Genomic DNA, 16,786 nt, shown 5'->3' on the forward strand with positions numbered 1-16,786 from the left:
AAAGGTGGGGCTCACTCCCACTCTCCCTGGCAGGAAGAGTGCAGACAATGAAGATGAACGTACTGCCAAGGTTCCTCTTCCTGTTTAGATCCATCCCCATCTTCATCCCCAAGGCCTTTTTCCAAAATGTAGACAGGCTAATCATGGCATTTGTGTGGGGTGGTAAAAACCCGAGAATTCCCAAACCAACACTGCAAAGAGGGAAAGTCAGAGGGGGCCTCGCTTTACCGAACCTACAATACTACCACTGGGCAGCAATGGTAGAAAGAGTGAAGGGATGGGTACAAGAACCTGTCGCAGACTGGGTACAAATGGAGGAGGCATCCTGTAAAGGAACAATGGGGAAATCAGTGGGGGGGGGAGAGGAAGGGGGGATATCATAGACCGATCCAGAGGGCAGCAAAATGTACGTAGAGTTAGTCAAATGAAGGACAAAACAAACCTCTCTTTAAAATAAAGCAAATTAGTGTGGGCAAGAAAAATGTTACGTATATAAGCAACAACTGTTTATAAATGAGAGAGGCCAATAAAAAGATTTTTAAAAAATTAATGGAACTAGCTAACAGGTCTACAATATTGGCTTAATATATCTTGGTATTTCTATTCTAAAGCTCCTTAAACACTAAAGTAGTAAGTGTCCATGTGGCGGGAGACTTGGACAACATTTCAGCTTGGTCGATTAAGTGGCTGGTAATATTCATGCCACAGAAATGGTAATGACACGAGCAATGATCATCTCCAACAAGAGTAAACCTAACCAACTCTCTTGACAGAAAATAGCATCACCATTACTGATTTTCCCTACTATTAGCATGATGTGGTAGGTGTTTCCATTCACCAAGAATTGAATTGGACCAACCGTATGAATATTGTACCTCCAAGGGCAGGTTAAAGGCTGGAAATTCTGTGGCAAGTAACTCAGTTGCTGTCCAAGGTTTGCAAGACACAAGTCAGGTGTGTGATAGAATACTCTATGCTTAGCTGGATGAGGGCAGCTCTAACAACACAAGAAGCTTAACACAGCCCAGAACAAAGCAGCCCACTTGATTGGCATCCCATCCACCACCACAAACATTCATTCTCTCCATCATCATGGTGGCAGCATTATGTACCATCTAGAAAATGCACTGCAGCAACTCACCAAGGCGCTTCACCTTCCAATTGTGTGTCATCTGATACGTAAGACCAGGGCAGCAGATGCGTGGGATCACCATCATCTATAAGTTCCCCTCCAAGCCACACATCATCTTGCTATAGAAGTTTATCAATGTTCCTTCACTGTCGCTGGACAAAATCCCAGAACTTGCTCCCTAACATCACTGTGGGTGTACCTACACCACATGGCCTGAAGCCGTTAAAGATGGCAGTGCATCACCACCTTCTCGAGGGCAATTTTAGATAATCAATAAATGCTGGCCTCGCCAGCAATGCTCTCTCTCTGACAGAATTTTTTGAAAATGGACTGCAGTTGTTCAAGAAAGCTGCTCATCACCACCATCTCGTGGGCAATTAGTGATGGATGACAAATGCTGACCTAGCCAATGATGCACACATCCTTAAGTTTTTCAGAAGTACCATCAGGCAGAGCAAATGTTTCGCTAGTTTTAAACTAGTTTCGCGAACAAGTTATTTTTTTGACATGACTTGGGTGGAAGTGATGAGTATCCCGACTGCACCAGAGGCCCTTCATTCATAAGACAGAGGAGCAGAAGTAGGCCATTCGCTTCGTCAAGTCTGTTCCGGCATTCAATGAGACCTTGACTGATCTCCTATGATGATCCTCAACTCCACCTTCCTGCCTTATCCCCATAACCCTTGATTCTCTTTCAAATTAAAAATCTGTCTATTTCCGCGTTGAGTACACTTAATGACCCAGCCCCTACAGCTCTCTGTAGTAAAGAACTAATGGGCAAAAGGTCGAAAAGTCCCCTGGACCTGATGTGCTGCATCCTAGGATATTAAAGGAAGTAGCTACAGAAACAGTGATGTACTGGTAGTAATCTTCCAAGAATATTTAAATTACGAGGATAGAGTGGGGGCATGGGCCCATGTCGGGTGCTCTTTCGGAGAGTTAGTGCAGACCCGATGGACCGAATGACCTGCACTGTTGGGGTTCGATGATTCTATAAATGTCTGCCATTGCTGATTAACTGCTTCTTCTGCTAAGCTCCTTTCCTAATCCACTCCAGCCAATTCTACCCTCATTTATTTGTTGTTTAAGTTTCACACAGTTGTTTCTGGCCCAGCTTTCTTGCTCCCAAACTTAATGCTAAATTCTTCCATTTATGGTCACTGTTTCCTTGGGGATCTTTTACGCAGATTGTTTATTAAGCTTGCCTCATTACCAGGTACAAATAGCATGATCTCTGGTTCCATCCACAACATATTGTTCGAGGAAACTGTTGCGAATACATTCTTTCTCATGGCTATCTCTTCCAATTTGATTTTCCCAAATCCACAAAAAGATGAAAGTCAGCTGTGATTAATTAACTGCCTTTCATACATGCTGTCTTATCTCCTGATTTATTTTCCATCCTACAGTATAACTACGGTTAGGGGGCCTATAGACTCCTCCCACCAGTGTTGTCTTCGCCTTGTTATTTCTTAACTCCACCCATGAGAATTCAACATCTTCCCATCCAAGATCATTTCTTGCGATCTTACTTATTCCATCTCATACTAAAAAAGCTAACCAACTCCCTTTCCTTCTTGCCTGTCCTTCAGAAAAGTTAGATACGCCTTGTAACCATGTCTTTATAATGGCTATAAGATCATACCCATTAACCTCAATTTGTGCCATGAATTCTCTTTATGCAAGAGCCATTAATCTTGTAATTTTTTAAAATGTATTTGTTTATTTTATAAATTTAGAGTACCCAATTATTTTTTTCCAATTAAGGGGCAATTTAGCGTGGCCAATCCACCTAACCACATCTTTGGGTTGTGGGGTGAAACCCACGCAGACATGGGGAGAATGTGCAAACTCCACACGGACAGAGGGCCGGGATTCGAACCCGGGTCCTCAGCGCCGCAGTCCCAGTACTAACCACTGCGCCACGTGCCGTCCTCTTAATCTTAATTTTATCAATTTTTCCCCCTCTGACCCTGTTTGTTGCTGTTTTTTATGTTTGTACACTTGGCCCCTTCCTGTTATACTCTGGGTATCTTACCTACATGACTGCTTGCAATGCTGCCATTTTGTTTTGTAAGCCTACATATCCGTTCTCCAGAACCACTCCCCCCCCCCCCCTCCCCCCCCCCTCCCCCCCCCCCCCCCCCCCCCCCCCCCCCCAAAAAGCCCCCTCTACTTCCCTAGTTGTGCAGCTTGCAACAACACTGGCCCCAGCACAGTTCAGATGTAGGCCGTCCCAATGGTACAGCCCCAGTTTCCTCTGATGCTGGTGCCATCATGAACTGAAACCCACTTCACCCACATCAGTCTTTGAGCCACGTATTCATCTTTCTAATTTTGTGTACCCTATTCCAATTTGCATGCACCCCGATGATTAATCCAGAGATGATAACCTGGGTGGAGGGGTTCTTGTTACTTAATTTAAGTGCCCAGCTCCTCAAACTGTATGCCAAATCTCTTTCTCATTCTACCTCTGTCGTTGGTGCCTACATGGACCACAGCAAGGGTTCCTCCCCCTTCGACTGCCTGGAGCAGTTGTCCTGAACGCTGGCACCAGGCAGGCAACACAGCCTTCTAGACTGTCACTCCTTGCTACAGCGCCCAGTGTCAGCTACTATACTGTCAGCTACTACCACTACAGTCTTGTGTGCCTTCCCATTTGAATGATATATTGAACCACGGTCCCATTACCAGTGAGTTCATGCACCCTGCAGCCCTGACTCACATCCAAACAAGCTGAATGAACCTCCAACCTGTTGGACAATTGCTAAGGCTGATGCTCCTACACTCTTGCTCCCTCTCCCCTTACTTGCCTTTGGTGCAGTCACACCCCTTGTGTCCCTGACCACTGTCCAAACCAGAGGTTCTGTCCTTCGGGTCATGACCGCCTCCTGAATCAAACTGTCCAGGTAACTCTCATCCTGTCACAATGTCCGCAGCTCAGTCTTCAGCTCAATGCCTCTGATGAAGCTCCTTAAGCCGCAGGCACTTATTGTGGACCTGCTTGCCCTTGATAACATGAACTCCTGCGTGACGCAACACCTATCCTGCCAGATTTATGAGCTTTAATTCATGACTTGAATATTTTGTTCAATTAATTATTTTCTTTTAAATGTGCACCAATCTGATCACAAACTTCAGTACTATTTTAAACCTTTGGAAAATATACCTTGATCCATCAGACACTCGCCATCTCCCCCATGCTACACCAGAAACCAATTCCAACAGGGTGAAAATGTTAGAAAAGTAAAGGAATACCTCTCTCCCCTTATTACCAAACGTCCACACTCTATCTGAGAAAACATTCAGGGCTGGTCGATAAGGGTGTGTCTGAATTTTTGTTATGAACAAAGGGACTAGAAGAGCCCAGGTACAGCAGAGGCCAGTTCAAGCTAGTTTTCTTAATTAACTCTTTTCACCTGCTGCCGATCGATGGCTTCTATCTCTCCCATTCAGGCCCCTGTATGAGGCCATTGTTCTTGCACCGAACAGCTCACCAATTTATCCCCTGATAATCCTCACATTTTATTCATAGATATTTGTGCAATTCCCTTTTGAAAGTAACCATTGAATCTGCCTTCACCACCTTTACAGGCACCACAACTTGCAATGAAGGAATAAAGCTAATTTCTTCATTTCCTCTCTCTCTCTCTTTCCCCCCCCCCCCCCCCCCCCCTTTATTTGACCAATTATTTGAAGTCTGTGCTGTCTGATAACCTACCTAATGGTTACAAACTGTTCCTTTTCATCTACTCTATCAAGCCCCTTGTTATTTTGAAAGCTTCTATTAAATTTCTTTAACTTAGGCACTTTCATTTTGGAACTGACAATGTCTGTGCAGAATTGACATCTCTTCTCTCTCGTGCATATTTTAAATTGGGGTATTAAGAAATGGACACAGTACATGGGCCTAACCAGTATTTTATGAAGGTAATGTTCCCTGGGTGTAGACTATAATGGGTACAAGAAATGCAGTGAGCCAAGACTAAACATTGAACAAAACTGTCTTCCAGGGTGTAACTCTGACAGACCTACAAGAAGCCGAGAAAACAATCGGGAGGAGCCGTTTAGACCGTCGAACTAGAGAACAGGAAGAAAAAGAAAAGGAAGAAAAAGAAAAGCAAGACCGAGAAAAGCAAGACGATAAGAATCAACCGGAAACTCAAGATGACGAGAGACAAAGGTTTAGTCACAACACTGAAGAGGTATTGATCTTTATGAAAAGGAAATTCCTTGATTTATTCAGTAGATATGTCAATATTTGAGAACTAGTGTTTTTATTTTCATTAATCATGGTAAATGTGTTTTCAAAGTAAAATTCTAATGACGGTTCTGGGGGAACTGCTTCACAAAATCCTATCATACCATTGTTGATTAGTGGCGCTGTCCACTTCCTTCCGCTTTTTATCAAGTACATACCAATTTACAAATTAGGAGCAGGAATAGACTCTCTTTCACCCCCTTGTTTATCAAGAATCTATTCAAAGAGCCTGCTTCCATTACTTTTGAGGAAGAGTTCCAAAGACACTCAACCCTCAGAAAAAAATATTTCTCTTCACCTGTGCCTTATTTTTAAACCCTGACTCTTCGTACTAGATTCTGCCACAAACATCCTCTTACATAACACCATTGTGCCAATCCATCTATTATAGCTGAAAAGATGGTGTTCTTTTGAAATGTATTTTATTTCAAACTTATGGAAAAGGTCACAAAACAACTAATTCGGGGAACAAACTCCCCAATTACAGTTTGTGCAATTCCCCCCCCCCCCCCCGGTGACGAACAGCTCCTCAAACACAGCCACGGTTAGCACTGCTGCCTCACAGCGCCGAGGTCCCAGGTTCGATCCCGGCTCTGGGTCACTGTCTGTGTGGAGTTTGCACATTCTCCCCGTGTCTGCGTGGGTTTCGCCCCCACAACCCAAAAACGTGCAGAGTAGGTGGATTGGCCAGGCTAAATTGCCCCTTAATTGGAAAAAATAATTGGATAATCTAAATTTATAAAAAAAAAAAAAAAACACAGCCACGAACATCCACCACCTTGTCTCAAAGCCCTCCGCTGAACCCCTTAATTCGTACTTAATCTTTTCCAACCAAAGAAAGTTATATAAGTCCCCCAGGCAAGCCACCGCCCCTGATTGCGTTGCTGACCGCCACTCCAGCAGAATTCTTTGGAAGGCAATCAGAGAGGCGAAAGCCACAACATCGGCCCTCCTCCCCTCCATCAGCTCCGGCTTCTCGGCTGTCCCAAATATCATCACCAATGGGTCCGGTACAACCTCAACCCCCAGTATCCTTGTTAATGCTGCGAACGCTCAGGCCCAAAATCTCCCCAACATTTCAAAGCCCCAGAACATATGAACATGATTTTCTGGTCCTTCACCAGTGGCTTTAGCTCACTGGGTTAAATCGCTGGCTTTTAAAGCAGACCAAACTGGCCAGCAGCACGGTTCGATTCCCGTACCAGCCTCCCCGGACAGGCGCCGGAATGTGTCGACTAGGGGCTTTTCACAGTAACTTAATTGAAGCCTACTCGTGACAATAAGCGATTTTCATTTCATTTCACTTCTCTCACTCATCTGCCACCCCTTGAAAGAACCCACTCATTCTTGCCTGAGTCATATGTACCCTGTGTACCACCTTGAACTGTATTGGGCTCATCCTTGCAAACAAGGAAGTCGCATTTACCCTTCGTAGTGCCTCACTCCATACTCCTCGGTTTATCTCCCCTCCCAGCTCCCCTTCCCACTTCACCTTAATCTGCACCACCTGTTCACATGCCTGCTCTCCTAGCCGTCCGTATCTGTCTCTAATCCTGCCCTCCCCTTCCAGCTGCTCCAACAGGGTGTACCTCGGCAACCTAGGGAACTCTCTCCAAACCTTCCACGCAAAGTACCTAAACTTACTTCCTCTCAGGAGCTCTACCCTCTCCTTCAGTTCCTCTATACAGGCAAACCCTTCTTCCAGGTACAAATCCCTAACCCTAAGCAGCCTCACTTCTCTCCATTTCCTATACATGCCATTTATTCTCTCTGGGCTCAAAACCTTGGTTTTCACACAACGGCATTAACATGGCATAATCCCGGCTACCCTAAAGTGCCTCTTCAACTGGTTCAGACCTTCACCGTGGACTGCACCACAGGGCTGTCCGATGGTTTCCTTGGCGCCATTGGCAATGCTGCCATCATCATAGCCCTCAAGCGGGACCCCCTACAAGATTCTTCCTCCATCCTAACCCATTCTACCCCTTCTCCACGTTCGCCACCCAGTAATAATGTAGCAGGTTCGGCATCACCAACCCGCCTTTCTACCTCTATCTCTACAACAGAGTCCTCTTAATCCTTGGCACCTTCCCTGCCCATACAAAATCGTAAATAATCATATCCAGTTTTCGAAAGAAGGCCTTCGGTACAAAGGTTAAGAGTGTCTGCAATATGAACAGGAAACTCGGCAGAATGTTTATCTTCACCACCAGGACCCACCCTGCCAAAGTCAAGTGCAGAATGTCCCACCTCTTCAGATCCTCCCTAGCCTCCTCCACCAGTTTTGTTCAATTCCATTTGTGTACCATCACCCATTCCCTTGCTACCTGAATCCCCAGGTATCTATACCTGTCTCTGGCCACCTTAAATGGCATCCCCCCCATCTCGCCCAGATTGGCTCACCTACCCAACTCGTTCACTGTGAACACTTCGCTTTTCCCTAGAACTTGTAACCCGAGAACACCCCAAACTCCCTCAACAGGCCCATGATCCTCTCCATGTTCTGCAGTGGGTCCAAAATATACAATAGTACGTTGTCCACGTATAACAACACCCAATGCTCCCTTCGTCCCATTATAATCCCTCGCCAGTCTGCTGACCCCTAAGAGCCATTGCCAGAGACTCAGCACAAACAGCAGCAGTGACAGCGGGCATCCCTGCCATGCTGCCCTGTGCAATTCAAAGTTCCGTGAACCCGTGTCATTGGTCTGCACACTCTCCATCCGTGCCGCATATAACCGGCGCACCCATGCCACAAACTCCGACCCAAACCTTCCCAGAATCTCAAACAGGTACCGCTACTCCACCCGGTCAAATGCCTTCTCCGGGTCCATGGAAACCACTACCTCCGATATCTGAGCTGTCGACAGGGTCATGATCATGTTTAACAGCAGCGTTTTATTACTAGAAAGCTGCCTGCCCTTTACGAAACCTGTTTGGTCCTCCGCAGCCACCTCAGGGACATGAACTTCCATCCTTCCCGCCATCAACTTAGCCAATACTTCCATATCCGTAGTTCTTTTTTTTAAATAATTTTTATTGAAGACATTTTTCAAAATACAAACATTTTAACCCCCCCTACATTTACATTTAAATTATAACAAAACAAAGTCAAACCCCCCCTACTTAACAAGAAAAAGAAAAAGGTCCCCCCCCCCCCTACTCACGCGTCCCCCCCCCCCCCCCCCCCCGCCGGCGAACCGACAGTCAGACCAACTTATCATTTCTAGCAGCGTCCTCGGGCAGGCCTTGCCCGTGCCACCACCGCTACCGTACTTCCTTCGTCTTTGTCCCCCCTCCCCCCCCCCCTCCTCCCCCCTCCCTCCCGCCCTCCCCTCCCCTCCCGGGTTGCTGCTGTCACGGCCTCAGTTTCTATCTCTGATCTAAGAGGTCCAGGAAGGGTTGCCATCGCCTGAAAAACCCCTGCACCGACCCTCTCAGGGCGAATTTGATCCTTTCCAATTGGATGAAGTTTGCCATGTCGTTTAACCAGGTGTTAACACTTGGAGGCCTTTCGTCCCTCCACTGAATCAGGATCCTCCTCCGAGCCACCAAGGACGCAAAGGCTAATATTCCAGCCTCCCTCGCCTCCTGTACCCCCGGCTCCACCCCAACCCCGAAGATCGCAAGTCCCCATCCTGGCTTGACCCTGGACCCCACCACTCTCGACACCGTCCCTGCCACCCCCTTCCAGAACTCCTCCAGTGCCGGACATGCCCAAAACATATGTGCATGATTCGCAGGGCTTCCCGAACATCTAATACACCTGTCTTCACCCCCGAAAAACCGACTCATCCTTGTCCCCGTCATGTGGGCTCTATGCAGTACCTTAAATTGAATGAGACTTAGTCTCGCACATGACGACGACGAGTTGACCCTCTCCAGGGCGTCTGCCCATGTCCCGTCCTCTATCTGTTCCCCCAGCTCTAACTCCCACTTATCTTTCAGCTCCTCTACTGGTACCTCCTCCACCTCCTGCATAATCTTATAGATGTCCGAGATCTTCCCCTCCCCGGCCCAGACCCCTGATAGCACCCTATCACTCACCCCCCTGTCGGGGAGCGCGGGGAACCCCGCTACCTGTCGTCTGGCAAATGCCTTCACTTGGAGGTACCTGAACGTGTTCCCCGGGGGGAGCCCAAATTTCTCCTCCAGCTCTCCCAGGCTCGCAAACCTCCCCTCTATAAACAAGTCCCTCAGTTGTCTAATACCCGCCCTCTGCCAGCTCTGGAATCCCCCTCCTGTGTTTCCCGGCGCAAATCTGTGGTTCCCTCTTAGTGGTGCCCCTATCAGACCTCCCACTTCCCCCCTGTGTCGCCTCCACTGCCCCCAGATCTTGAGGGTGGCCGCCACCACCGGGCTCGTGGTATACCTCGTGGGAGGGAGCGGCCATGGTGCCGTTACCAGTGCCCCTAAGCTTATGCTGCCGCAGGACGCCCTCTCCATGCGCTTCCAGGCTGCCCCCTCCCCTTCCATCATCCACTTTCGTACCATCGATGTATTTGCCGCCCAGTAATATCCTGAAAGGTTGGGTAACGCCAGCCCTCCACTATCCCTACTCCGCTCCAAAAAGACCCTTCTAACTCTCGGGGTGCCATGTGCCCACACATACCCCATGATACTACTCGTTACCTTCTTGAAAAAGGCCCTGGGGAGGAAGATGGGCAGACACTGGAACAAAAACAAGAACCTCGGGAGGACCGTCATTTTAACTGACTGCACCCTCCCTGCCAGCGACAGCGGCACCATGTCCCACCTCTTAAACTCCTCCTCCATCTGTTCCACCAGTCTGGAAAAGTTCAACTTGTGGAGGGTCCCCCAGTTCTTTGCCACCTGCACCCCCAAATACCTAAAACTTTTAACTGCTCTTTTGAAGGGGAGCCTCCCAATTCCCTCCCCTTGGTCTCCCGGGTGTATTACAAAGACCTCACTTTTCCCCAGATTTAATTTATATCCCGAAAAGTCCCCGAACTCCGCTAGTATCCCCATTACCTCCGGCATTCCCCCCTCCGGGTCTGCCACATACAACAACAAATCATCCGCATAGAGCGAGACCCGATGTTCCTCCCCTCCCCTTGTCAGTCCTCTCCACCTCCCTGAACCCCTCAGTGCCATCGCCAACGGCTCAATCGCTAATGCAAAGAGTAAGGGAGATAGGGGACATCCCTGCCTAGTACCTCGATGGAGCCCAAAATATTCTGACCTCCTCCCGTTTGTTACCACACTTGCCATCGGAGCTGAATAGAGCAGTTTTACCCACTTGATAAATCCCTCCCCAAACCCAAACCTTTCCAACGTCTCCCACAAGTATTCCCACTCCACCCTGTCAAATGCCTTCTCCGCGTCTAGCGCTACCACTATCTCCGCCTCCCCTTCCACTGCTGGCATCATAATCACATTTAACAATCTCCGGACATTTGTGTTAAGTTGGCGTCCCTTCACGAACCCCGTCTGGTCTTCATGGACTACCCCTGGCACACAGTCCTCTATCCTGGTTGCCAGGACCTTTGCTAACAGCTTGGCGTCAACATTCAGGAGGGAGATGGGCCTGTAGGACCCGCACTGGACCGGGTCCTTGTCCCGCTTCAAAATCAAGGAGATCAGGGCCTGCGACATTGTTGGGGGCAGAACCCCCCCCTCGCGCGCCTCATTAAAGGCTCGCACCAGCACTGGACCCACCAAGTCCACAAATTTCCTGTAAAACTCCACCGGGAACCCATCCGGCCCCGGCGCCTTCCCCGCCTGCATCTGACCTATCCCTTTAATTAGCTCCTGCAGCTCTATCGGCGCCCCCAACCCTTCCACCAGCTCCTCCTGTACCTTTGGGAACCCCAATTTATCGAGAAAGTTCTTCATTCCCCCTCTCCTCTTCGGCGGTTCAGACCTATACAATTCCCTATAGAAGTCCCTAAAGACCCTATTCACCTCTTGCCCCTTCTGCACTACGTCCCCACCCCTCTCTCTCACTCCCCCAATCTCTCTGGCTGCATCTCGCTTACGAAGCTGGTGTGCCAGCATCCTGCTCGCCTTTTCCCCGTACTCATACGCCGCACCCTGCGCCCTTCTCCACTGCATTTCCGCCTTCCTAGTGGTCAGAAGGTCGAACCTGGCCTGCAAGCTACGCCGCTCCCTTAATAGCCCCTCCTCTGGTGCCGCCGCATATTTCCTATCTACTTCTAGGAGCTCCCCCACCAGCCTCTCCCTTTCCTGCCTCTCCTTCCTCTCTCTGTGTGCCCTTATGGAGATCAGCTCTCCTCTAATCACTGCTTTCAAGGCCTCCCAGACCGTCCCCACCTGCACCTCACCTGTGTCATTCGTACCCAGATAGTTCTCAATGCCCGTTCTCACCCTTCTGCACACCTCTTCGTCCGCCAACAGCCCTACATCCAGGCGCCACAACGGGCGTTGGTCCAGCGCCTCCCCCATGTCCACGTCCACCCAATGTGGTGCATGGTCCGATATCGCAATGGCCGAGTACTCCGTGTCCTGCACTCTCGGTATCAGCCCCCTGTTCAATACGAAAAAATCGATCCTAGAGAACACTCTGTGGACGTGGGAGAAAAAAGAATACTCCCTCGCCCTAGGCCTACCAAATCTCCATGGGTCTACCCCTCCCATCTGCTCCATGAACCCCCTTAACACCTCTGCCGCTGCCGGCCTCCTATTCGTCCTGGAACTCGATCTATCCAGCCCAGGGTCTAACACCGTATTAAAGTCCCCTCCCATGATCAGGCCCCCTGCCTCCAGTCCCGGGATGAGGCCCAGCAGGCGCCTCATAAAACCCGCGTCGTCCCAGTTCGGGGCATACACATTTACCAGTACCACATTCTCTCCCTGCAGCCTACCCCTCACCATCACGTACCTGCCCTCCTTGTCTGCCACCACCTCTGCCGCCACAAACGACACCCTCTTTCCCACCAAAATCGCCACCCCCCCGGTTCTTGATATCCAAGCCTGAGTGGAACACCTGTCCCACCCACCCCCTTCTCAGGCGGACCTGATCTGCTACCCTCAAATGAGTCTCCTGCAGCATTGCTACATCAGCCTTCAGTCCCTTCAGGTGTGAGAAGACCCTTGATCTTTTGACCGGCCCATTCAGCCCCCTTACGTTCCACGTGATCAATCGGGTCGCAGAGCGACCCGTCCCTACTCCCTGTCGATTAGCCATGTCTTGTCCCTTGCTCGCCCCGGGTCATCCCTTCTTTTCTGACCCGCTTCCCATAGCGATGGCCCCCCCCCCCCCCCCACCCCCCCGGCTCTCCCCTTCTCGTCCCTGGTCTTTCCAGCAGCAACCCTGTGTCCCCCCCAGCCCCCCCCCCCCTTCCCCCCCCCCCCCCCCGGCTAGGACCCCTCCTAGCCGCGATGTACCCCACATCGTACTCCCGAGAGTCAGCTGGTCTCCGCTGACCCGGCTGCTCCTGCCACATTCCGACTCCTCCCGGTTCACCCCATCTGCGCCCGTGAAAGATCCCCTTAAAACCCCCGAGAAAGACCCGCATAATCAACCCGCTCCCCCCCCCGTCCCGTCTCCCCAACTTAACGATATAAATACCCAATGGCAACTAAATACATAAATACTTAACTACATACTTAAATAACAAAATAATTAACTAGCTATCAACTAACAGTGTGCCCAACCATCACCCTCCATCAAACAGTATAAATAACCGCAGATAACCATAACCCGAAAAGAAAAAAAAGAACAAAAAACCCCCCCAAGCACCCAAAGAAAAAGGGTAAGAGGGGTAAATAACTAAGGGAAATTGGAAACGGGAAGAAACACCCCATAAGAAGCCAACGACCCACAATAGAGATTTCAACAGTACAAATATACAGACACACCCAACAACTCGAAACCTTCAAAATATTCAGAAAAGTCAACCGTTCGAGAAAAAACACCCCAAACAATCCACGAAACTGTTACCCAGTTCCGACCTGGCCTGAAAAAGAAAAGGGCCACTTGCTCAATCAAGAGTCCCCCGGCGGCTACGACCGCCGGTGCTCCCAGGTTTTAGTTCGTGTCCAACTTTTCCTCTTGTACAAAGGTCCAGGCCTCCTCTGGGGACTCGAAATAATGATGTTGGTCCTTGTAGGTGACCCACAAGCGCGCCGGTTGCAGCATTCCAAATTTGATCTTTTTCGCGTGTAGCACCGCCTTTGTCCGGTTGTACCGGGCCCGCCGCTTTGCCACCTCCGCACTCCAGTCCTGGTACACCCTTACCGTCGAGTTCTGCCACTTGCTGCTTTTCTCCCTTTTTGCCCACCTCAGGACTTTCTCTCGATCACTTAGCCGCTGGAACCGCACCAGCACCGCCCTCGGGGGCTCGTTTGCCCTAGGCCTCCTGGCCATGACCCGGTATGCCTCTTCCAATTCCAGGGGCGCCGGACCGGCCCCTTCCCCCATCAGGGAGCTCAACATCTCCGCCACATATCCCGGGAGATCCGACCCCTCCAGGCCTTCTTCCAGGCCCAGGATCCTCAAATTTTTCCTCCTCATCCGAGTGTCCAGCTCCTCGAAGCGGCTCTGCCACTTCATGTGGAGTGCCTCGTGCACCTCCACCTTTGCCCCGATGACTGTGGCCTCCTCCTCCCTCGCGGTCATCTCCTGCTGCAGATCTTTAATCGACGCCTCTTGGATCGCCTGGGCTCCCACCAACCTGGTGGCCGTCGCGTTCATGGACTCTAAGAGCTCCACTTTCATCTCCGTGAAAAAACGGAGGAGAGTGGCCTGCTGCTCCTCCGCCCATTTCTTCCACTCCTCCGATGCACCGCCGGCCGCCATTTTGATTTTCTTCCCCCGCTTTTTTTGGGGAGCTGCTGCCGTTTTTCTTGCCGCTCCGCTCCGGGTACCGACCATAAAATCGGTCTAGTTCTCCTCAGGGGACCTTCCCCCACCGGGATTCGTTTTTTCAGCGCCGTTGGGGCCCTCCAATTGGCCCAAAAACACCTTTGTTGCAGGAGCTTCCAAATGTGCGGCTTAGCTAGTCATAGCCGCAACCGGAAGTCTCCATATCCGTAGTTAACAATGATACGGGCCTTTACGACCACATTCCAACGGGTCCTTCCCAGCTCTGCCAATAAACACAGACTTTCCGTATTTCATACGGAAAATCTGCTTAAATATGGCAATACGATTTCTCGCGTTGAAATATGAAATCCACTGCTGCCCTCGAACAAATTCCACACACCGTACTTAAGGAGAGTAATTTAAGCGAGAGGAGGAGTTTTTTGAGGGGGAAGAAAAATATTAGGAGGGAGCTCATTGTAAATGTCTGCATGGGTGTGTGTGTGAGCGTGCGCTACAATTTATATGAGGAAAATGGATACAGAAATTCTGTAGACTATAATTGGTATAAGAAATGCAGTGAGCCACAGCTAAACTTCAAGTGAAGTTGCACCAAGAGAAATGCCAAGAGTAGGAATGCAACTTTTATTCAACGTTTATTGTGACTGAAGTCTCAGCAGAGTTAGTTGTGAGGGCCTATGGGAGATTGTAGCAAGATTTGACTCTCCATAAAAATTCTTCATAATTGTAAGGCGTGCTTGCTCATGGCCTGGATGGTGGAGAATCATCTGAAGGTTAGCTCATTGAAAGGAAATGTTCTAGTGGCCGTCTGAAAATGCACTCAAGGACATCTTGAACGTCTCGCTGAAGCATTTCTTTTTTTTAAAAAAAAGATTACCCAATTCATTTTTTTCCATTTAGGGGACAATTTGGCATGGCCAATTCACCTACCCTGCACATATTTGGGTTGTGCGGGTGAGACACAGGGGGATTTGTAAACTCCAGATAGACAGTGACCCGGGGCCGGAATTAAGCCCGGGTCCTGGGTGCCATGAGGCAGCAGTGCTAACTACTGCACCACCATGTTGCCGCTCACTGAAGAGTTTCAACATAACCCCTGAGGCATGAGAGAATCTCACATGGGATGTTTCGATATGGCAGTCAATATAGCAAAGACAACCAGCTCCTATGAAGGAACAGTGTTGAACAGGCCAACAGGAGTAGTGGGCTTCACAAGTCTAGAGCTGCAAACGCCTCTTTGGGACCAACAATACTTGTGTCCAACTATTTTGTATAACATAAAGAACTAAGTAAACAAATTAACTGTGGGACAAATTAAAGGGACAGACCCTCAAGGAAAACTGTCTTAAACAAAAACGAATTGCAAATGAAATTTAAATGTGACTAACAGTGTTAATAAGGCACCCAGCACCTGTGGCACCCAGAGAGCTGACTGATGGTGATTTAACCTGAGGGTCATTATACTTCAGGCAAGGTGCAAGGTTGAGATGGATAACCTCAGCTGGTACTGGAATTGAACCCACACTGTTGGCCTCACTCTGCTTCATGAACCAACTGTCCAGCCCAACATGCAACATCTTTTTGTGCTCCAATTGAACTGATTAGTCATCATTGAACACATTGCTCCAGAAGCTGAACTCATTGAATTCTCATTGCTGTCATGATAATCTTTGACTGCAAAGGGCAAACCCATTCCAGAAAGCTAGATGGTAAAGCCTAGCATTGGAGCCAAACTTTACACACATTTTAAGCATTTATTTAGGGATCCAAGGTATAAACATCTCCTAATCCATCGACCACCGTTTCAGTCTATTCCTATTTGTAGCAGCACACGTGAACCCAATTTCATGCCTGGCCAATTGCATGCAATCAAACACAATTAACATATATTTGACAATTGAGACACGTCTTCAATTGGACCACAAGAAGTTTGACAGTTCATTTTTCTCACTTTTCTGTTTCTTCTCATCCATGTTTTTCTCACTTATGCAAGTTCTGTCCTGCAATTCTAGACATTAGCACTGATGAAATCTGGCGCAGAAACCTCCAGAATGAGTATCAGTGGAAACACTGCTGCCCTGAAAAAGACATTTGTGTGAATAAAATGAGGCAAAAGCAAATGGACAATTTCAAGCTGTTCCTAGATTCCGCAGCCGACTGTATTCCATTAATTTCTTCTGGCCAGCTTATTGGACTGAATGGCTCTTTTGAAAGGACCCTGAAGCAGATATCGCTCACTCTTGATTGTTATTGATACCGATCAGTGTAACTTTAATGAATCATTGCTGTTCAATACATTGTTGGCAGTGACAACATAATGCCAGCATTGAAAACCAACATGTTCTCTGTTTGGATGAGGCTCGTCTGTTCAGCTGCTTTACCTTGAACTATCAGGAGGGCTGATGCCTGCCTCAGTGTGATTAGAATATCTCTGCGCTAGCAGATAGAGCTGAAATGCTTCACTGAACCTTTACACTGCATAAGGAAGCCATCTGCCCATCGACTCTGCTTCGTCCCACTCCCCAGGCTTTATCCCTGTAACCTTGCACATTCTTTCTTTTCAGATACCAATCCAATTTCCTTCTGA

At 48.8% G+C, this 16,786-nt stretch overlaps 1 protein-coding gene across 1 annotated transcript in view; it reads left to right on the forward strand.

Moving 5' to 3' along the window:
* Positions 1-16,786, forward strand: part of LOC119955117 (protein phosphatase 1 regulatory subunit 12A-like) — a 291,292-nt gene that overhangs the window by 218,130 nt on the left and 56,376 nt on the right. Inside the window, 1 exon segment of the mRNA XM_038781005.1 lies at positions 5,146-5,337. Coding sequence (XP_038636933.1) covers positions 5,146-5,337 — 192 coding nt within the window.

Source organism: Scyliorhinus canicula, chromosome 20 (genome assembly GCF_902713615.1).
Source record: "Scyliorhinus canicula chromosome 20, sScyCan1.1, whole genome shotgun sequence".
NCBI lineage: Eukaryota > Metazoa > Chordata > Chondrichthyes > Carcharhiniformes > Scyliorhinidae > Scyliorhinus > Scyliorhinus canicula.